The sequence below is a fragment of the Pristis pectinata genome, chromosome 1, assembly GCF_009764475.1.
Source record: "Pristis pectinata isolate sPriPec2 chromosome 1, sPriPec2.1.pri, whole genome shotgun sequence".
Classification (NCBI taxonomy): domain Eukaryota; kingdom Metazoa; phylum Chordata; class Chondrichthyes; order Rhinopristiformes; family Pristidae; genus Pristis; species Pristis pectinata.
Window position 1 is genome coordinate 8,906,745 of NC_067405.1, and position 24,229 is coordinate 8,930,973.

Genomic DNA, 24,229 nt, shown 5'->3' on the forward strand with positions numbered 1-24,229 from the left:
GCACAATATTATCATCTGAGTTAGACACCACAAAGATATCCACACCACTCACACCATGACAAGTACTAATGACAGTTGGACTGACCACCACCTAATCTACTTGCTTATCTACATGGCTCCAAATCATCAGCATCAGTTAAAGTGTAGCCACAATTAGATTAATGCTGAAGCTCTGGAGGATCCCACAAAGGTCTGTTGACTAGTCAACTAGACAGCCATAAATTTTAAGCCTTGCTAATGAAAGTGCTTTCCAAGAAGAATTTATCTAACACAGAATGTTCACTCGTCCCTCCCCCAGAAATAGACCCTGCTTGTGAAGTACTGCTTGCCTTCTATGTGCACATGTGGAGGGGGTGTGGGAGGGCAGAAGTGCTGTTGTCTACGAGTCAAAATCAGCAGCCTACTAGTACTCGGCATAGCTCCTGCTGTTTATCTACATTGAGACCATCTCTTTTTCAGCAAGAATGCAGGCTTTTCCCCCTAAGGTTGGGTGAGACTAGAACTATAGGACACAGGTTTAGGGTGAAAGGTGAAATATTTAAGGGGAATCTGAGGGGAAACTTCTTCACTCAGAGGGTGCTGCGAGTGTGGAACAAGCTGCCAGTGGAAGTGGTGGATGTGGGTTCAATTGTAACATTTAAGAGAAGTTTGGATAGGTACATGGATGGGAGAGATTTGGAGGGAAATGGTCCGGGTGCAGGTAGATGGGACTAGGCAGAAGATCAGGCAGCGTGGACTAGATGGGCCGAAGGGCCTGTTTCTGTGCTGTAATGCTCTATGACTGTAATGTCTTACATCACTTCAGGACGCCCCAAGCGGTTTACTGTCAATTAAATGTTTTTCAGATTATTTTGCTGGTTTAATGGAGGAAATGGGGAAAGTAACACAGCAAACTCGCACAAAGAACAATGCAATAATGGTCAGATAATCCATTTGAGAGGTGCTAGTTGATGCAAATTTGGCCAGGACATCAGGGAAATTTTTGGTACTCATTTAAAATATCTAAAAGTGCACTTGGAGGGTTGAAAGATAACACCACTGCGAGCTCAGTGCTCCCTCAGTACTGGCACTGGAGTATAAGACTGGAAGTTGAGCCCGAGTATTGGACGTGGAGCTTGAACCCACACTTTTCAGATGCTACCCACTGAGTTACAACTGACATTTGTTAGTGCATTGGTTTACATCAATCTTGAGTGAAACAGGAAACCCTCAGCTGGTGGTGAACTCCTCCAGGTTGTATTGGATTAGTTGGCAATCAATGTGTGCCCTGAGGCACAACAGACCTTCCCAATTACAGAGAGGTCTGACAATCCGGAGAAGCGCCATCGGGTACACCAAATTGCAGCCACTCTGAGTCTCGAGGAGACTCCTACACTCAAGAGTTATTCACAAGTTGCACTTACCGATCGTTCTGCACTGTATCTCTCCGTGAACTTGCCATAGTTGTAATAACTGATCATAGGGTAGCCCTCCACACCTTCCTGTTTGCATAACTCATGATTCGTTCCTTTCGTGCAGTCGACTGCAGCAAAGGCAACCTGCAGGGTGAAGTAAGAACAGCTGATGACATGCACAGGGTTGATCCCACACAGTAACAGGGCAGCATGAAGCAAAGGGAAACTGATGGACCGTTTTGCTGATACAGGTCTTTTTATCTTATCAGTCAAGTTCCTGGGACTCAAGCTTAATGATCTGCCTTCCTTGCCATGATGCTTAAGGTGTTGCTCTTGGCTGATTACAAGAGTCAGATTGTCACATTCCAACCATACATAGAACATAGAACAGTACAGCACAGGAACAGGCCCTTCAGCCCACGATATCTGTGGTGACCATGATGCCAATTTAAACTAAGCCTATCTGGCTGCAAATGATCCATATCCCTCCATTCCCTGTAAGTTCATGTACTTGTTTATATGCCTCTTAAACACCACTATCATGTCTGCTTCCACTACTACCCCGGCAGCACACTCCAGGCACCTAGCACTCTCTGTGTAAAAAATCTTACCCTCCACATCCCCTTTAAATTTTCCCCTCTCACCTTAAAGCCATGCCCTCCAGGATTTGACATTTCTATCCTGGGGAAAAAGTCTCTGACTATCTACCCTATCTATGCCTCTCATAATTTTATACACCTCTATCAGGTCTCCCCTCAGTCTCTGACGCTCCAGAGAAAACAATCCAAGTCTGTCCAGTCTCTCCTTATGATCTTCAATCCAGGCAGCATCTTTTTGAACCCCTTCTGCACCTTTCATGAAGATGCAGGCGCCAACTGTGTGTGTCCATGGGATTGCTTTTTGTGAACCTATTACAACACACTTAGTGAGGGGAGGGCACAGGAGACTGCAGATGCTGTAACCTGGAACAAAAATAACAAACCGCTGGAGGAACTCATTGGGTCAGGCAGCATTTGTGGAGGCAGAGGGAGGATTGACATTTCAGGTCAATAACCTGCATCAGGATTAGTGAGTGACCCAGGGCAGGAGTTAATTTAAGTAGCACATCAAAGACCTCACAATAAGAATGGGAGGAGATCTCAAAGAAGCTTATAAAATTTTAACAGGACTGGACAGATTACATGCAGGAAGGTTGTTCCCAGTGGCCAGGGATTCCGAGACCAGGTGGTCACAGATTAAGGATAATGAGCAAGGGATTTAAGACTGAGATGGGGGAGAAATTTCTTCTCCCTGAGAATGGTGAACCTGTTGAATTCTCTTCCAGAGAAAATACTTGAAGCCAAATCATTATATATATTCAAGAAGGGGTTAGATATTGTTCTCAGGGTGAGAGATTGAGGGATATGAGGAGAAAGCTGGAGTAGGGTACTGAATTTGGAAGATCAGTCATGATCATATTGAATGGCACAGGAGACTTGAAGGGGCATATGGCCCACTCCTGCTCCTATTCCCTGCGTTTCTATGTTTTAAGATCATGGGCCTGATGACATCACAACTTCAAAGGGAGCCACCTTTTCATCTTCAAATTCTGCCAAACGTGAGAGGAAAAATGTACAATTCTTTTCCGTTACGGGAAGATGCAAATGCAAAACAGAAGGGGTAGTGGAAAGAGTCGACAGCACCTAAGATGCTATTTTTTGGCCTCCAAAGCGGGATAATTTCAACTTATTAAATTTAATAATTAGTTAAAAGAATTCATGATTATACACGAGTGGTATTATACAAGAGAGTATTACTTTACAAAGCTTTGGATGTGGATACCTGTTTGGAACGGGGCACTACATCTTTTGAAGGATCTTTGGCCTTGGGAGAAATTGGGTGTAGATTTCCAAGAATGCAGAAGCATACCGAGTCTCTGAGGGTTAAGTTACGAGGACAGATTACATAAACTGGAGCTATACTCCCTGGATTCTAAAAGATTAAGAGGCGATATGATTCATGGTTAAGGCCTGAAGGGGAAATTATTTTCTATCCTGCTTTTCCCATTAAGTCCTGTTAAATCCCATTAAGGACAATTTCTTTCCTCCCACAGATGCTGCTCAACCTGCTGAGATCTTCCAGCAGATTGTTGCTCCAGATTCCAGCGTCTCTCTAGAAATGATTTTTGTTTGGTGGATCTAGGAATGGATTACATAGCCTAGAGTTTGGGTCCAAGCCTTTCAGAAGTGATGTTAAAGAACACTTCTATACCAGAAAGGACTGCCGAAATGTGGAACTCTGTTGCAGATAGCAAATAATGCCAGGTCATTAAGTTAGATCACAGATAAGCCATGGTCTTATTGAATGGAAGAACATACCTGGGGAGGGATCGGGGAACTAAGTGACCAATCCCCATTGCTGCATGGTTTCTCTTCCCTCATGTGACAATAGAAGGTAGATTTTCCAATCAATGGTGGAGAGAAAAAGTGATAGCAAATTGTTGAACTTTTGTAACAATATGCATGTACAAAAGCCTGTGATATTGATGAAGAACATGCACAGGACAAACACGAAGGATGAGGCAAGATTTCTCCTTTGACCAGCCAACTGTTCAATTTCTGGTAACATTGCTGTTGTGATTCCGATTATCTTAATGTCATTATCTTAAGTTCACATGACATATGACTGCATATTAAATTGTTGTGTCCACCTTATGTCTTGACATGGAATTTTGATGCTATGATCGATTAAAAAATAACTTGCTGCAGGAAATGCCATGTCATTTAAGCTGTGTGTGCCATGCATGTTAAGCTACAACTCACTGCAGCTTAAAAATATAAAAAAGCCGGCTGGAGAGATTCAAATAGTACTAAAACTGACCTGACAGCTAACTAAATATCTCGGCACTTGCCTCCAGTAACTGTGGAAATGCACAGGGTACACTGGGCAGCAACATGATCTCAGGTAAAGGGACTGTGACATGTTACGATTCATCAACTTGCTGTTTCTTTTTTCTTGCCCATATTTATTTCTCCTTCCCCACTCCCCGAAAAGAAACAGAGAAAATACCAACACCAGTAGGCCATTCGGCCCCTTGGCTTTTCGTCCCAACAGCTTCCCTATCAGCATTTCCCTACTAATACCAATTTCACTTAGTTCCTCCCTCTCTCTAGATCCTGTGTTCCCCAACATTTCTAGATTACTTGCATCCTCCTTTGTGAATACAGAACCCAAGTATGAATTTAATTGGTCTGCTCCCTATTATAAAATCTCCTGTTGATGCCTGTACATTTACCTTCACTAATCTTTTTCTCTTTACATATCTACTGAAGCTTTTATTTTTATGTTTTCTGCAAGCTCATTCTTATATTCTATTTCCCCTTGCTAATCAATCCCTTTTCCTCTTGGATCCAATTTCTTTTGAAATCCGTTGTTGAGGCACCTTTTCCATTTTACTTTTTGCCCTAGGCAGGAATGAACAATTGTTGTAATTCATCCATGTGTTCTTTAAGTGCCAGCTGTAGCCTATCCACTGTCAACCCTTCCCCGACCTATCACAGCCAGCTCGTGCCTTACACCTTCAGTTTCCTTAATTTAGAATCAGGACTCTCGTCTCAGTATCAATTGTCTCACTTTCCATCTTAATAAAGAATTCTACCACGTTATGGTTGCTCTTCACCAAGGAACCCCACACAACAAGACTGATAATTCTTTCTCATTACGCAGACTAGGATGGCCCACTCTTGATGGTTCCTCAACATACTGGTTCAAACAAAAAGCATCACAGATGCACTCCAGAAACACCTAATGTGGTTTGCCCTACGTAGATTGAAGTCAAACATAATTAAAGTTTCACCCTTATTGCGTGCATCTCTAATTTCCTGTTCAACGCCATCCTCTATATCACCATTATCGTTTGGGGGTCCAGATTCAAGCCCCACTAGCACTTCCGTGCAGAGTTGGGGGTTGCAGAGATTCACAGCACCAAAGATACAAGGTCCCTTTCATTACATTTAGCAAGTGGGCAGGCTATTTGTGCAAGTTAAGGTGTTTGATCAAGCAAATGCACACCATACTAGGAAACCCAAAACCAACACTAATTCCATGGCTCCCTGCTTTGGCTAATGTCCATCACCAAATATGCAATGGAGACAAACAAAGCACAAAGGAGTTTCATTGCTGGATGACAATCTATCCACCAATGAAAATTTCAGCTGTGTGCCTTGTCATTACGTCAAAACCAATTCTGGGAACATGCCGCCCTCTCTAGAGTCCCACCCAAAGTCAGAAGATCACTGGCAAAATGAATGGTTAATGGAGGCGTCTCAAATAAATGCCCTATTTAACGTTCAAATATTACAAGTCCCGATTTTGGCATTGCTCGGCTTTTGGGGAATTGAAGGTTATGGAGAGATCGTGACGAGGTCAGGTCACCCGTGACATTGCGTGGTAAAGCAGGCGCTCAGGACCACTTCTGTTATTATTATGTTCCTCTTATCTTAAAAACATTAGCCTGCCATCAATAGCATCAGAACATCAAAGGGTCAGTGTACACAGCTCGTCCATAAATGGAAAATTGAAGATTAACTACAGTGCAGTTTTGGCCATGCAACCCAAACTATGGATCATTAAAGCAATGCAGTCTAAAGTCTTTTAACAAAAGGAATGGCAAGGCTTCACAAACACAATCTATGAAGCCCTTTGTAACCAGCAGATCTAAGCATTGCCTTTTAGCTTCTGAACATATTTCATATATCAAAAAAAAAAAAAGGGATTTTGTGTTTGATTTGATCGCAGGGACTTCATGGGTGTTCTGACTCTATCCTTGCCAGACATCTGAATAGTTGCAAAGTCCAGCTGGAGGCACAGAGTAACAAGCTGTAGCAGGAAAACTTGGAACCTTTTTCCTCTCATTCTGAGATCAACTAATTCAGCATAGGGTAGGTAGTGGGACATTGTGAAGTGCTGATAGATCAAGGGGAGCCTGACATCACCTTCTAGCAGCCTAAAGTGACTTGGATCCTTTATTAGTGCAAGATCCTGTTCACATAACTAGTTTATTGGCAAAAAGGAATGGGCCTAATGGAATTATTATCGACAGTCATTTGGGAAAAGGGGGAAAGTGAACAAAGCAGCATAAAATGCATCGATTTTTTACACTGTTTGCAAGTCCTGCACGAACAGCATTAGAAATGGGCATGGTTTTGTTCCATTAACACAAGTTGCTGATCAATATGTACTCTGCAAAGCAAGGTTGTGAAGAAGCATAAGTCAATACGCTAACACACCACGTCATTTTCTATTTATGTAGTGATCAGTTTGCCTGTTTAGAACTGGAAGTTCTGGAATTTATTGAGATAGTGATCTTTAGTATAGTGGTTGAAAGGGTTAAAGGTTGCATTGACCAGGCATGCAGTCCTTGGGGTTCAGAAGGTTACAGGGTGATCTCTCATTGAGGTGTTTAACATGATTGAAGGATTTGACAGGATAGGTTAAGAACTATTTGCTCTGGTCAAGAGTGCAGGAAAAGGGAAAGTAACCTTAAAATTAGAGCTAAGTTGTTTATGTAGTACTTTTTCATAAAAAGGGCAGTGGAAATCTGGAATTAGACAATATGAGATGATTCAAGAAAGTGGGTGAAATTTTCAATTGAAAATTTCAGAATGGATTTAAAGATTACTGTTGGTCTAGATTAGAGAGACTTATTGAACCTAAGTGTGTAAATGGAGTTAAAACCAACCAAGATTTGATTGAAAGGCTGTACATGCTGAGTGACTAATGCTTTGTGATGTGCTATTGATCACATGGAATATCACAAAATCCAACAACAACTTCCCTACCCTGAAGGCGTTACAAAGACATAGCTCACTGGTTTAAGGCACACATAGATAAGGTGAATCGTCACAGTATTTTTCTCCAGGGTAGTGGAGTCTAAAACTAGAGGGCATAGGTTTAAGGTGAGAGGGGAAAGATTTAAAAGGGGCCTGAAGGTCAAATGTTTCATGCAGAGGGTGGTGGGGATGTGGAACGAGCTGCCAGAGGAAGTGGTACAGGCGGGTACAAGTACAATGTTTAAAAGACACTTTGACAGGTACATGGGTAGGAAAGGTTTGGAGGGATATGGGCTAAGTGCAGGCAAATGGGACTGACTATTCAGGTAGGCAACTTGGTCAGTATGGGCCGAAGGGCCTGTTTCTGTGCTGCAAAGCTCTATGACTATGAAACATTATCCATACTCCATTTATGATCTCATCTGTACCAATTATGTGGGCGAGGCGAATAGTCCTGAGTCTAGAGTTGACGACATAGCTGTGGACAGCTAACAGTGCACGCCTGCAGTGTGCTTTCCATTTCCTATCAGGAATGACACACTATTCAGGAAATAGGAAACTTACGTATGCATATTCAATTTTCACCTGATCCAATGAGATGGAGTTTAATTCAACATTCCAGCTGAAGGGAATGTTCTTGTAACAGAAGGGAATTCAATCAGCCAACTATACACTGATAATGTGAAAGTGGTTTGCAATTCCTAATGAATGCATGGTCAAATGAATGCAATGATGAAGCTGTAAAGCCATGAATAATAATTCAGATCGCGAATCAGTAATGTTAAGAGTGAGGATAAAATGCAGGACATGGAAACTGTAGCACTCCCAAGAGATAATGCCCACATACGGCAAGTTTAGTATGACCTGGGACCAGAGGACCAAAAACCAGGTATTTAATTTTAAATAACACACACAAAATGCTGGAGGAACTCAGCAGGTCTGGCAGCATCTGTGGAGAGAAATAAACAGTTGACGTTTCGGGTCGAGACCCTACTCCTCGACCCGAAATGTCGACTGTTTGTTTCTCTCCATAGACGCTGCCTGACCTGCTGAGTTCCTCCAGTATTTTGTGCGTGTTGCTCCAGATCCTAGCATCTGCAGAACCTCTTGTGTCTCTATTTAATTTTAAAATATTGATGGGTCAAATGGCCCACTTTTGTATTGCAAGTTCCCATAATTCTAAAATTCATGTCAGGATAAAGGGAACAAGGGTTTATTGGGATTAATATAAAAACACATACAAATACAATAAAGAGTGATTGGTGAAGAAGGAAGAAAAAGATTCTGACTGCTTCAGTGACATTGACAATAAGTATTGGGAGGATGCTGGAGAGGACTCAAAATCATGCAATGAGGGTTTTTAACAACCACCTGAGAGGACCCGATGGTGTTCAATTCAATAGGCAACACCTCTGTCAATGTACTACTTACTGAGCACCAGAAGGAGAGTGAGAGCCAGGAGTTAGTGTATGTTCCCCTGAAGAGGGATCTGAACATCTGACCACCGTGCTCTGCCCAGGACCGCAAGAAACTGTAGAGAGTTGTGGACACAGCCCAGCGTGTCACGGACACCAGCTTCCCCTCCTTGGACTCTGTCTTAACCTCTCGCTGTCTTGGTGAAGCAGCCAGCATAATCAAAGACCCCACCCACCCGGGACATTCTCTCTTCTCTCCTCTTCCATCGGGTAGATACAAGAGCCTGAGGGCACGTACCACCAGACTTAAGGACAGCTTCTACCCCACTGTGATAAGACTATTGAATGGTTCCCTTATATGATAATATGGACTCTGACCTCACGATCTACCTTATTGTGACCTTGCACCTTATTGCACTGCACTTTCTCTGTAGCTGTGACTTTACTCTGTACTGTTATTGTTTCTACCTGTACTACATCAATGCCCTCTGTACTAACCCAATGTAACTGCACTGGGTAATGAATTGACCTGTACAATCAGTATGCAAGACAAGTTTTTCACTGTACCTCAGTATAAGTGACAATAATATACCAATACCCAAAGTCACCATTGACATTAGTGCTTCTTTGGCACTGCATTTAACTCTAACTTCAGATTCACTTTGTGTTTTGATACTGGTGGGTTTTTGGGGGTAGGGGACAGGGTACCTGGAGGACACCAGCACATAGCTGAGACAGTGATGGACAAAAATACAGAAAGAACTCAAACTTCAGGCCCAATTTGAGCAGTAACTGCTTCTTTTTCCACTAGAACAACTCTGTATTGTCCATTGCTCAGCTCTCTGGCAGGCACAGACAGTAAGTGCTCCTGAGCTCAGTGAAATGTTAATTCCTTCTAAGTCAGCAGTCATCAAAATGTTGACAAACTGCAACCAGAAGCACTGCAGTGATGTGAGTTACGACAGTCATTTAAGAATGAAGCAGTGTCTCTCAGGTTCCAATTACAACAGGGTGAATATGTCAAGTGTGAGAGTATAAACACTGTTGTTGCCCACGTGGGATGAACAGCCCATCTCCATGCTATGCATTAATTCTATGCCTCAATAGACGTGCTGAGGGAGAACCTCTGTGATCCAATACCCCATGATATCAGGTTTCAGTCCAGCAAATTGAAAGTGACATTGTTTCACTGCTCTGGTTTCACCTGATGGATGCTTTCAAGATTAGGTAATTATTGGGACTGGATACTGTGTCCAAATTTCTGTTGCTGAAACCAACTGTGACTTGGTTGAAATGTCAAGAATGGTTCCAGGTTCAATCCCAGTTCTGAAGGATCTCAGTGTAGCACAGAAATTATGCAGCCCATCTGGTTTATGCTTATATGGGTCTTCTTGAATCCACCTTCTTCTAACCGTATCAACATAACCTTCCAATTTTTTCTCCCCCATGTATTTGTCTACTTTGCCCTTTATTGCTGTTTTCCATAACTACTCCTCATAGTAGCAAGCTCCACTTTTTCAACACTCTCCAGGTAAACAATTTCATAGATACAGCACGGAAACAGGCCTTTCTGCCCACTGAGTTAATGCTGACCATCAACCACCCACTTACATTTTATTTTTTATTCGCCCCACATTCCCATCAACTCCCCCCAGATTCTACCACTCACTTCCACACTAGGGGCAAATCCACAGCAGACAATTAACCTATCAACCCGTGTGTCTTAAGGATGTGGGAAGAAACCAGGGCACTTGGGTAAACCCAGACGATCACAAGGAGAATGTGCCAACTCCACACGGACAGCACCCAGGGTCAGGATTGGACCTGGGTCTCTGGCGCTGAGGCAGCAGCTCTACTGGCTGTGTCAGTGTGCTACCCCCTTCTCCTGAATTTCCTACTGAATTTAATTGGAACACTCTTACATCTTGCCTGCTAGACAAGCCCACGTCTGACATGTGGGAATTGTTTAAAGACCAGCTGATCAAAGTTCACAATCAGCATGTTCCGGTAAGGAGTAAGAACAAGGATGGTAAGATATGGGAACCTTGGATGACCCAGGAGGTCCTAAACTTAGTCAGGAAGAAAAAGAAAAAGGAAGCATACATAAGGTTTAGGAAGCTAAAATCAGACTCTGCCCTTGTGGAATATACGGATAGCAGGAAGGTGCTCAAGCAGGCGATTAGGAAGACACGAGGCTGCAGATGCTGGAACATAGAGCAACATATAAAAAGCTGGAGGAACTCAGTAGGTCAGGCAGCATCTGTGGAAGGAAATGGAGAGTTGACATTTCGGGTCGAGATCCTTCATCTGACAGATAGAAGGGAGATAGCGTATGAAAACGGTGGAAGGAAGGGGTGCAGCAAGAACTGGCAGGTGATAGGTGGATCCAGGTGAGGGGGGGGTGATAGGCTGTTGGGGGAGGGGAGAGTGGGAATGATGTCAGAAGCTGAGAGGTGATAGGTGGACGTGACAAAGGGCTGAAGAAGATTCCGATAGGAGAGGAAGGTGGAGCATTGAATAAAGGGAGGGAGGTGGGGAGGGCAGATGGGAATAGTGGGGGAGAGGAACCAGTAGAATGTGTGGGTGATGGGAAGATGGAGCGAGTAGAAGACTGGTAGTTCAGGAGGAGAGAGAAAAGGGACAGAGAGGATGCAGATTACAGGAAGCTAATGTTCATGTCACCGGGTTGTAGACGACTCAGGCACAATATAAGGTGCTGATCCTCTAGTTTGCCTTTAGCCTCATCTTGGCAGTAGAGGAGGCTGAGGACAGACATGTCAGAGTGGGAATGGGGAGAACTAAAATGGCTGGCAACTGGGAGCTCCAGATGGCTAGTTCTTGCTGTCCTTTCCCTTCACCTTTTTGTGCTGACCATTTCCCCTCCATCTTTCAGTACAGATGAAGGGTCTCGACCCATAATGTTGACTGTCCATTTTCCTCCATAGATGCTGCCTGTCCTGCTGAGTTCCTCCAGCTTTGTGTAATATTCCAATATCCTAGCCTTCTCCAGCAAAAACAGGGTTGTCATAGTGAGGGACTTTAACTTCCCCAGTATTGACTGGAACCTCCTTAATACAAGGAGCTTAGATCAGTTGGGATTTCTTCAGTGCATCCAAGAGGGGTTCTTGAAACAGTATGCAGAGAGTTCGACCAGAGGAGAGGACATATTGGACCTAGTTTTGGGAAATGAGCAGGGGCAGGTGACAGACTTGATAGTGGGTGAACATTTTGGGAATAGTGAGCACAGCTCATTACATTTTAAGATAGTTATAAGGATAAAATTGAGTAAGGATAAAATTGCATCTTGTGGGAAGGTACTAAATTGGGGGAGGGCAAATTACGGCAGGATAAGACAGGAGAGGGGCATTGATTGGGAGCAGCTGCTGTTGGGACAAGTCCACGTCTGACATGTGGGAGTTGTTTAAAAATCAGCTGATCAAAGTTCATGATCAGCATGTTCTGGTAAGGAGTAAGGACAAGGATGGTAAGTATGGGAACCTTGGATGACCCGAGAGGTCCTAAACTTAAGTCAGTAAAAGGAAGCATACATAAGGTTTAGGAAGCTAAAATCGGACTGGGCTCTTGTGGAATAAACGGATAGCAGGAAGGTGCTCAAGCAGGCAACTAGGAAGGCCAAAAGAGGCCATGAAATCGGAGGATCAAGGGTAATCCCAAGGCATTTTATACTTATATTAAGAAAAAGAGTATAACTAAGGACGGGTAGATCCACAAAGATAAAGGAGGGAATTTGTGCTTGGAGTCACAGCAAGTGGCTGATGTACTAAGTGAGTACTTTGCGTCAGTATTTACCGAGGAGAAGAAATTGGAGGATACTGAAAACAGAGCAGGGCATGCTAATGTGCTGGGACATTTTGAGATTAACGAGGAGGTAGTGCTGGGTCTTCTGAAAAGCATTAAGGTGGATAAGTCCCCAGAGCCTGATGGCATATATCCCAGAATATTGAAAGAAACAAGCGAGGAGATTGCTGGAGCTTTGACAAGCATCTTTGTGTCCTCACTAGCAACAGACAAGTCCCAGAGGACTGGAGAGTAGTAAATGTTGTGCCTTTGTTCAAGAAGGGAAATAGGGATAATCCAGGTGATTATGGGCAACATCAGTGGTAGAGAAGCTATTGGAGAGGATACTGAGGGATAGGATCTATGCACATTTGGAAAGGCATGGCCTGCTTAGGGACAGTCAGCATGGCTTTGTGCAGGACAGGTCATGTCTTACAAACTTGATTGAGTTTTTTTGAGGAGGTGACAAAGGTGCTTGATGAAGGTAAGGCAGTGGATGTTATCTACATGGACTTTAGTACGGCATTTGACAAAGTCCCTCATGGTAGGTTGATTCAGAAGATAAAGATGCATGGGATCCAGGGTAAGTTGCAAGTTTGGATTCGGAACTGGCTTGCCCATAGAAGACAGAGAGTAGGGGTGGGAGGCTGTTATTCTGGCTGGAGGTCCGTGACTAGTGGTATTCTGCAAGGATCAGTGCTGGGACCTCTGTTGTTTGTGATCTATACTAATGATTTGGATGAAGATGTAGATGGGTGGATAAGCAAGTTTAGGGATGACACCAAGATTGGTGGAGCTGTGGACAGTGGAAAGGACAATCAAAGAATAGAGTGGAATTTAGATCAGTTACAGATACGGGCAGATGAAGTCTATTTTAGGCAAATGTGAAGTGTTGCACTTTAGAATCATAGAACAGTATAGCACAATACAAGCTCTTCAGCCCACAATGTTGTGCCGACCTTTAAACCTCACCTATGACTATCTAACCCCTTCCTCCCACATATCCCTCTATTTTAAATTCCTCCATATGCTTACCTAGCAATCTCTTGAATTTGACCAATGTACCTGCCTCCACCACTACCCCAGGCAGCGTATTCCATGCCCCAACCACTCTCTGGGTAAAAAACCTCCCTCTGATATCTCCCTTGAACTTCCCACCCATTACTTTAAAGCCATGCCCTCTTGTATTGAGCATTGGTGCCCTGGGAAAGAGGCGCTGGCTGTCCACTCTATCTATTCCTCTCAATATTTTGTATACCTCTGTCATGTCTCCTCTCATCCTCCTTCTCTCCAAACAGTAAAGCCCTGGCTCCCTTAGTCTCTCCTCATAATGCATACTCTCTAAACCAGGCAGCATCCTGGTAAATCTCCTCTGCACCCTTTCCAATGCTTCCACATCCTTCCTATAATGAGGCGACCAGAATTGGATAGAGTACGCAAAGTGTGGTCTAACCAGAGTTTTGTAGAGCTACATCATTACCTCGCGGCTCTTAAACTCAATCCCATGACTTATGAAAGCTAACATCCCATAGGCTTTCTTAACTACTCGATCGACCTGTGAGGCAACTTTCAGTGATCTGTGGATATGAACCCCCAGATCCCTCTGCTCCTCCACACTACCCAGAATCCTGCCATTAACTTTGTACTCCACCTTGGAGTTTGTCTTTCCAAAGTGTACCACTTCACACTTCTTCAGATTGAACTCCATCTGCCACTTCTCAGCTCAGCTCTGCATCCTATCAATATCCCTCTGCAAGCTCCAACAGCCCTCCACACTATCCACAACACCACCAACCTTTGTGTCGTCTGCAAACTTGCTAACCCACCCTTCTACCCCCTCATCCAAGTCATTAATAAATATCATGAAAAGTAGAGGTCCCAGAACTGATCCTTGTGGGACACCGCTAGTCACAACTCTCCAATCTGAATGTACGCCCTCCACCACAACCCTCTGCTTTCTACAGGCAAGCCAATTCTGAATCCACACAGCCAGGATCCCATGTCCTTTGGCCTTCTGAAGAAGCCTACCATGCGGAACCTTGTCAAACGCCTTACAAAAATCCATGTAGACCACATCTACTGCACTTTACCCTCATCAGTCTGCCTGGTCACCTCCTCAAAGAACCCTATCAGGCTTGTGAGACACAAAGCCATGATGGCTGTCCCTAATCAGTCCATGATTCTCTAAATGCTCATAGATCCTATCCCTTAGAATCCTTCCTAAGAGCTTGCCCACCACAGACGTAAGGCTCACTGGTCTATAATTCCCTGCACTATCCCTACTACCTTTTTTGAATAAGGGGAATATTCCCTCAGGCCCCGGGGACTTATCTGTCCTAAGATTGTCTAACAGCTCCAACACATCCTCCCTCTTGATATCTACATGCTCTAGAACATTAACCTTACCAACACTGTCCTCAGCGTCATCAAGGCCCCTCTCCTTGGTGAATACTGAAGAGAAGTATTCATTGAGAACCTCACCCACTTCCACAGCTTCCAGGCACATCTTCCCACCTTTGTCTCTAATTGGTCCTGCCTTTGCTCTCATCATCCTTCTGCTCTTCACATAAGTGAAAAAAGCCTTGGGATTTTCCTTAACTCTACTCGCCAAGGCCTTTTCATGTCACCTTCTTGCTCCCCTCAGCCCCTTCTTAAGTTCCTTCCTTGCTACCCTATATTCCTCATGAGCCCTATCTGATCCTTGCTGCCTACAGCTTATGTATGCTGCCTTCTTCCTAACTACTAACTAGTTCAACTAACTAGTTGTTCCACCTCTCTTGTCACCCATGGTTCCTTCACCCTGCCATTCCTGCTCTGCTTCACTGGGACAAATTTATCCCTAACATCCTGCAAGAGATCCCTGAACATCGATCACATCTCCATAGTACATTTCCCTTCAAAAATGTCATCCCAATTTACACTTGCAATTTCTAGCGTTATAGCCTCAATTTGCCCTTCCCCAATTAAATATCTTCCTGTCCTCTTTGCTCCTATCCTTGTCCATGACAATGCTAAAGGTTAGGGAGCGGTGGTCACTGTCCCCCAAAAGCTCACCCACTGAGAGATCTGTCACCTGACCCGGTTCATTACCTAATACTAAATCTAATATGGCATTCCCTCTAGTCGGCCTGTCAACATACTGTGACAGGAATCCGTCCTGGACACATTTAACAAACTCTGCCCCGTCTAAATCTTTGGTACTAAGCAGGTGCCAATCAATATTTGGGAAGTTGACGTCTCCCACGATAATAACCCTGTTATTCTTGCACCTTTCCAAAATCTGCCTCCCAATCTGCTCCTCAGTATCCTTGCTGCTACCGGGGGACCTATAGAATACTCCCACTAGAGTAACTGCTCCTTTCTTGTTCCTAACTTACACCCATACTGACTCTAGAAAGTATCCTTCTACATTATCCATCCTTCCTGCAGCTGTAATAGTGTCCCTGACCAGTATCGCCACCCCTCCTCCTCTTCTCCCCCCCCCCATCCCTTTTAAAACACTGAAAACCAGGAATATTCAGTAGCCATTCCTACCCTGGTGACAGCCAAGTCTCTTATTCCTGATACTTCTTGCATTTAAGTAAATGCACTTTAGTCCATCCACTTTTCTACTTTTATACCCTATACTCTGCTTCTCCTTCCTCAAAGCCTCTCTATATGTTAGATCTGACTTTACTCCATGTACTTCTTCCACTGACCTACCCCTCCGGTTCCCATCCCCCTCGCAAACTAGTTTAAACCACACTAGCAAACCTGCCTGCAAGGATATTGGTCCCCCTCGAGTTCAGGTGTAACCCATCCACTCTATACAGGTCCCACCTTCCCCAGAAGAGATCCCAATGATCCAAAAATCTAAAACCTTGCCCCCTGCACCAACTTCTCAGCCATGCATTCATCTGCCATCTTCTCCTATTCTTACCTTCACTATCACGTGGCACTGGCAGCAATCCTGAGATTGCTACCCTTGAGGTCCTGTTCTTCAGCCTTCTGCCTAGCTCCCTAAACTCGCTCTGCAGGACCTCATCCCTCTTTCTACCTATGTCATTGGTACCAACATGTACCACGACTTCTGGCTGCTTTCCCTCCTGCTCAAGAATGCTGTGGACCCGATCAGAGACAGCCCGGACCCTGGCACCTGGGAGGCAACATACCATCCGGGATTCTCACTCATGTCCACAGAACCTCCTGTCTGTTCCCCTGACTATCGAGTCCCCTATCACTACTGCCCTCCTCTTCTCCTCCCTTCTCTTTTTGTTTCTTTTTCAATATTTTTATTAATTTCAAATGAGAAGTACAAAGTCCATGAAACAAAGAAAAAAGTTACAAAATAGATTGTATTGAATCACACTAGAAGTCACAATGCTTCATATTAATAAACAAAAAAGATATCAATTGATATTGATAAGTTGGAATAATTTTATTATAAAAAAAAATCTAACCCCACTACCAAAACCGAAGCTGTTTAGTAACATCCTAAAGACATAATAGTATTGGCCAATATCTGTACATTAAGCACGAAATCGATGGTTTTGAAAGTAGTTCAAAAAAGGTTCCTATAATATTTGAAAGTTCAGAATAGATCCAGAATAGAGCAACGGATCTTCTCTAAATTTAGATATGACATAACATCCCGTAACCATTGAGCATGAGTGGGGGGAGTAGTTTCCTTCCATTCAAGCAATACAGCCCTCTTGGCTATAAGAAAAATGGATATGTGTAAGTCGGAAGTCTCCAGAATTATATCTTTTTCTCCAACAATCCCGAATAATGCAGTTAAAGGATTTGGCTTAAAATTTATTTTAAAAAGTACGGAAAAAGTTTAAATACCTCTATCCAGTACTTTTCCAGACTCGGACATGACCAAAACATATGAATTAAAGAAGCCTCTTCATTACTGCATTTGTCACAATAAGGAGATATATCCGAATAGACACGTGACAACTTGTCTTTGGACAAGTGGACTCTATGGACCACTTTAAACTGAAGCAGAGAATGACGTGCACATAATGAAGAAGTATTAACCAGTTTAAAAATTTGATTCCAAGTTTCCTCAGAAATTGAAATCTGCAGATCACGTTCCCAAGCATTTTTAATTTTATCTGAAGGGACCTTATTTGTTCCTGATAATCAACCATAAATCTTAGATATTGAAGCATCATAAAAAGGCTTCAAATTAAAAATTACATCTAATAAGTTCTTATCAGGACATAAGGAAGGTATGTACTTGAGACTGGAGAAAATCTCTAATTTGCAGATATCGAAAGAAGTGAGTTTTTGGCAAATTATATTTAGTTGACAATTGTTCAAACGTTAAGAAATTTCCTCCAACAAACAGATCCTGAAAACAAGTAAAACCCAATCTATCCCATTCTTTAAAAACTATGTCAGTCATAAAAGATTTAAAGAAAAAAATTAGCAAAAATGGGACTAGACAAAGAAAATCTCAATAAACCATAGTATTTTCTAAATTGTAACCAAATCCTCAAAGCATGTTTAACTACCAAATTATCAGTTAGTTTATTTATTGATAAAGGAAGTGAAGAGCCAAGTAAAGAAATAATAGAAATTTTTTTTAACAGAATTAACTTCCAAAGAAACCCATACTGGACAGGCCTCATGATTAATATAATGTAACCAAAAAGTAAGATTTCGTATATTGACTGCCCAGTAATAAAACCTAAAGTTGAGTAAGGCAAATCCTCCATTATTTTTAGCTTTCTGAAAATGAACTTTATTTAATCTAGGATATTTATTTTCCCATATGTAAGAAGAGATAATTGAGTCAAGAGAATCAAAAAAAAACTTAGGAATAAAAACAGGTAAAGCCTGAAATAGATACATAAACTTAGGTAAAATATTCATTTTAATAGAATTAATGCGGCCAATCAGCAATATAGAGGGGTGACCAATTTGGTAAGACCCTTTTCACATAATTCAGTAAAGCAAGGAAGTTCTCTTTAAATAAGTGTTTATAATTCTTAGTAATAGTTACACCCAAATAGGTAAAAAGATTTCTTACAGTTTTAAAAGGAAGATTAATATCGAATGGTGTCAGATTGTTCAAAGGGAAAAGTTCGCTCTTGTGTAAATTTAATTTATATCCTGAAAATTGGCTAAAACGGGGAAGTGAAGAAAGCATAGAAGGTAACGAAGTCTCAGCATTAGAAATGAAGAGCAGTAAATCATCAGCATAGAGTGAAACTTTATGGGTGGTACCTCTCCTAGACATACCGGCAATCTCTGTAGATCCTCAAAAAGCAATAGCTAAAGGTTCTAAGACCAGGTCAAATAGCAGAGGGCTCAAAGGGCATCCCTGTTTAGTTCCACGGTGAAGTTTAAAAGGTTCAGAAAGTTGAAAGTTAGTAAGAACACGGGCAGAAGGAGCTCCCTTCCCTTCTGAGCAGCAGAACCAGTCCCAGTGCCAGGGACCTGGCTTTTGCCACTTTAGGAGGTCAAATGAAAGGAGGAAGTATACAGTTAATGGTAGGCCCCTTAATAGCATTGAGGTACAGAGACACCTTGGGGTCCAAGTCCATAGTTCACTGAAAGTGGCTACGCAAGTGGATAAGGTAGTAAAGAAGGCATATGGAATGTCTGCCTTCATTGGTAGGGGTGTTGCGTATATTAGTAAGGGAGACATGCTGTAGCTATATAAAACTTTAGTCAGACCACACTTTGAGCATTGTGTGCAGTTCTGGTCACCCCACTATAGGAAGCATGTGGAGACTGTGGAGTGGGTGCAGAAGAGGTTTACCAGGATGCAGCCTGGATTAGAGGGTATGAGCTATAAGGAAAAGTTGAACAAACTTGGGTTGTTCTTCATAGAGCGTCGGAGGCTGAGGGGAGACCTGATTTTTAAAATTATGAGAGGCATAGATAAGGTAGGTAGTCAGAATCTGTTACCCAGGGTAGGAATGTCAAACACCAGAGGACATGCTTTTATGGTTAGAGGGGAGAAGTTTAAAGGCAACGTGTTTTTTTTAACGCAGAGAGTGGTAGGTGTCTGGAATGGGTTACCAGGGGTAGTAGTGGAAGCAGGCAGTTTGGTGAAGTTTAAGAGGATTTTAGATAGACACGTAAATATGAAGGGAATGGAGGGATATGGATGACACAAAGGAAGAGGACATTTAGATAAAGTGGCATCAAGATGGGCATAACATCGTGGGCCGAATGGCCTGTCCAGTGCCATAATGTTCTATGTTCTCTATGTCTACCATCAGATCTTTTCATAATCTTAAACCCCTCTGCCTTTCCCTCATCCTTCGTTAACAGGAAAGACATGAGCTTGATTGTTTTTTTTTATCTACAGTATAACTACTCGAGCCATATCACTCTAATTCCACACTTCCAGTACTGGGGCATTCACCAACAAGCCACGGGGGAGATGTTTGTGCAATTTCATGCTAATGAAAAGGAGAATTGTTTTACATGAAGCTTAAGAGACGGGAACGGTCCCTTAAGGCATACAATTACCTTTCGTTCCTCTTTAAAGTGGTCGGCAGCTGTTGTGAAATGCGGAATAGTGTTCTTACAGTGAGGGCACCCTAGAACGAAAAATAATGAAAGAGCTGTTCATATATCACATCGATCACAATCAGAAAGCTTGATCTGTAAGATCTGAAAAGGCCATCAAAAGAAAGTGAGGAAGTAAAAAAAAACAAAATTAAGCTTTCATTATATCTTTCCAAGCTGGTGGCATAACAAAGGAATAAGTATAATGCTGTGTTTGTTCTTCCAATGTTATTGTGGTCAGATTGCTTCATGCAAAATCCTCATGGGAGCTACTTATCCTAACAGTTTATGCATGGGAATAATTCTAATTTGACATTTCTGAAACAAATCATTTTCAGTCTCCAGCCTTGTGTGTGGCATTAGCAGAATTAATCGGATGTGACATTGATCCTGCTTTCACACAAGGCCTTCATAATCCATAAATGTCGATGACAAAGCTTCTTTGGGCCACATATTGGCCTGGACCTTCTGCTGAGGGATGATCTGCCTCAGGTTGGCAGTCACCTACCCAGAAAACCTGGTCATACCTGGAGCAGGTCTCTGGACAGAGCCTTTCACTGAAAATCTGGCCTCCAGCTGATTAGTGAGACACAGGGCAAAGCTCTACCAATCCATAAGGCCATAAGATATAGGGGCAGAATTAGGCCATTCAGCCCATCGAGTCTGCTCCGCCATTCAATCGTGGCGATTTTTTTCAATCCCATTCTCCCGCCTTCTCCCCATAACCCTTAACCCCCCCCCTTACCAATCAAAAACCTATCAATCTCTGCCTTAAATGCACCCAATGACTTGCCCTCCACAGCCCTCTGGGGCAATGAATTCCACAGATTCACCACCCTCTGGTGAAAGAATTCCTCCTCACCTCAGTTTTAAAGGGACATCCCTTCATTCTGAGGCTGTGCCCTCAGATCCTAGACTTACTACTGGAAACATCCGCTCCACGTCCACTCTCTCCAGGCCGTTCAGTATCTGGTAGGTTTCAAAGAGATCCCCCCTCAGCCTTCTGAACATCAAGTACAGGCCCAGAGACATCAAACACTCCTCATATATTAAGCCTTTACTTCCTGTGAACCTCCTCTGGACCCTCTCCAGGGCCAGCACATTCTTCAATCAAAACTGACCTGCCACCTGCAGCCCTACAATTGCTTGGAGAACCAATTAAGCTCCACCCCCAGGCTTTCAGGCTGTCAAATTTATTGCCAAGGTTGAATTTCTGTGGATATCTCTGACACATACAAAACTATTTAGAAACTTAAAAATACCATAATTATGATATAGAAATAATAAACCATCTGCAACATTAAAAGATTAAATAGAAGGCAAATACATTTAAAGCAACTCTACTAGAAAATAAAAGGAAACTACCTTGTACTTATCTTTGTCTGCAGCCACTTCTTCCAACTGAAATGAATGGGCCTGTGGACTTGTGACAGGCGTGCAGTGGGTTATCTTCCCTGTTGCACTCCATGAGGAGTCCAAAGGCAGAGCAGTCATTCTCAGAGCAGAAATTAAGCCTTTTCTCGGGAATGCCAAACTTCACCCAGTTACATAGCAGAACTGCTGGCCTCTAATCAGGTCTTAACCCAATTTTGTGGTTAAACAGCAAACTTACTGGAGAGACTTGGCGGGTCAGGCAACATCTGTGGAGGCAAAGGGACAGTCGGCGTTTCAGATCGGGACCCTGCATCAGGACCTGATCACGTCGACTATTCCTTTGCCTCCACAGATGCTGTCTGACCCGCTGAGCTCCTCCAGCAGTTTGTTTTTTTACTCCAGATCCCAGCACTTGAATCTTTTGTGTCCCCAATTTTGTCATCATGTTTGTTTAGTGACGCTGAATCAAAAAAAGCCCAAGTATAAATGAGGAGTTGGTTCAAACCATCAGGCTTTCGTTTCCAGTGGAAACTAGGACTTTCCTGACTTTGTGTCACCGATGCTCTACCTGAAAGTTCCTTCTAGATGTCACTCACTTGGTGTACGAGGCAGCTGTCCTTTACTTGTATGTACCCATGTCCTGCTTAGCATGTTTTATTGAACTGGTTTTCAGGATTAACACCTATTCCACTGAACAGATGTCTAGTTGGCCTCCTCTCAATCACCTCCTCTCAAGGCTGAACAGTAAAGGGTTTACTGACCTGTCCTCAACTGGGCCATCTTGACCTTTGGGATCAGGATCATGGTCCTTCACTGCGCCACTTCTTGGGGTTGAATGTTTCCCTCATGCCTCTGTAACCATAAATGAATGCAGCGTCCAGGTACGGCCTGACCCCAATGGCTTCAGACATCATTGTCATAATACAGCATTTCTTAATTGCTGCTCTCCAATGGCTGACAGGGCATACAACTGTACAGGCACTCTCAGATTTTGTTTAGTTTTTTCCCTAGATAGATAGAAACATAGAAAACCTACAGCATAATTCAGGCCCTTCGGCCCACAAAGCTGTGCCGAACATGTCCCTACCTTAGAAATTACTAGGCTTACCCATAGTCCTCTATTTTTCTCAGATTCATGTCCCTATCCAAAAGTCTCTTAAAAGACCCTATCGTATCCGCCTCCACCACCGTTGCCGGCAGCCCATTCCACGCACTCACCACTCTCTGAGTAAAAAACTTACCCCTGACATCTCCTCTATACCTACTCTCCAGCACCTTAAACCTGTGTCCTCTTGTGGCAACCATTTCAGCCCTGGGAAAAAGCCTCTGACTATCGACACCATCAATGCCTCTCATTATCTTATACACCTCTATCAGGTCCCCCCTCATCCTCCGTTGCTCCAAGGAGAAAAGGCCGAGTTCACTCAACCTGTTCTCATAAGGCATGCTCCAGATGATCTATGATTTTTTTAAAAAAATCTCAATGAGGGCGCCACTAGCCACAAGAAGCATTTATTGCTTTGCCCAGGGAGGCTTGTTGGGCCATTTCAAAGGCAATTTAAAGTCTGCAATGGATTTGCCCTCCAAACGCAGATCCATTCACCTCGAATGTGCATGACTGACATCTATGTATTGTTGGAGAATCAGCTAGAACAGCAAGAAAATAGTCAAAAACATGACACTTCAGTGAAGTATAATTCATCGTTTGTAGAGTGCATATCGCACGAAGAGCACAACACCAAACAGAAGCAAAACAAGAAATTTGGATCACTTCTGATGGGTACTGCCAACCGAATAATCCTGGCCAATGTGCAATAGTCTGAATCATCAGTTCATGTGGTGTTCTACATTCATATTACAACTATCCAGACTATAGAACTTAGTACACAGTGTCAATGGAGACTTTTCTTCCTCAAACCCTTCGGACCATGTGCCAAGTTTGTGTTGTGTTGAGCTTTAATCCCTACAATTTGCACTTTTTATACATCCATGGTGATGAAAGACAGAAAATGATGCTGCTTTCTGCTCCACATGGTGTTTTAGAATCATAGATATTTAAGGCACAGGAAGGAGACTAGCCAGCAATCCATACTGTCCATAAAAAAGGAGCTACTTATGCACAACAGAGTCAGATGGGCAAGGCAGATCCCAGATTTTACTGATAGCTTGCGCTGTTGGTCAATCTCAGAGAGGACACCACAGTATCTGCGCTGCGGCCTCAGATTTAATGACTAATAATCAGCCTTGAATTGTTCATGAAAGTTGTTCTGCAAACTCACACAAAGATAAGTGCCCACTTGGAATAAAATGAGGATTTCAGGTGCCAATTTCAAACAAGTTACCAAATGCACTGGCTATTTTTACTCAAATAGTCCTCAGGTGAGCAGTTGTGGCTTGGCTTTCCCCCTCCCCAAAATAAGTTCAGGCACAAAGGTGGGGGGGGAGGGCGGCTGAGGAATTGGAACCAGAAATTCAGATGAGACACACGTGCTAGTGCAAATCATGTAAATCTGGTATTGGGCAAGGCTCTGGAGCATCAGAGGTGCCACGTTCAGATCAGACATTAAACTGGGTCCCACTGTTCACTTGCGTGGATTTAACAGATCCTGTATGACCTCTTTGAAGGGAGCTTATCCTGCAGTCACCATTTATCTCTCAACTAACAGCAATAAAACTGGCTATTTTAACTGTCTGTGATGCTGCTGCAAGTCCTTCATATGACAATAAACTCTACTTTTGTTTTTGACTTTTTGAACTGGTCTCCAGCACAATGCCACTTTGTGGGAGCAGTGTTTCTACAACAGTGACTCTTGCACCTTATTGTCTACCTGCATTGCACTTTCTCTGTAGCTGTGACACTTTACTCTGTACTGTCATTGTTTTTACCTGTACTACATCAATGCACCTTCACTGTGTAATGAATTGA

The 24,229-nt window shown here is 43.0% G+C and overlaps 1 protein-coding gene across 2 annotated transcripts in view; it reads right to left on the reverse strand.

Moving 5' to 3' along the window:
* pdia5 (protein disulfide isomerase family A, member 5) overlaps positions 1 to 24,229 on the reverse strand; it is a 125,375-nt gene that overhangs the window by 11,513 nt on the left and 89,633 nt on the right. Inside the window, exons 15-16 of one of the 2 annotated variants that reach the window (XM_052026965.1) lie at positions 19,891 to 19,961; positions 1,404 to 1,538 (exon numbers count right to left, since the gene is read on the reverse strand). In XM_052026965.1, coding sequence (XP_051882925.1) covers positions 1,404 to 1,538; positions 19,891 to 19,961 — 206 coding nt within the window. Of the gene's footprint in view, positions 1 to 1,403; positions 1,539 to 19,890; positions 19,962 to 22,085; positions 22,156 to 24,229 lie in introns of those variants that run through there. The other variant, XM_052026968.1, reaches the window with a different exon arrangement.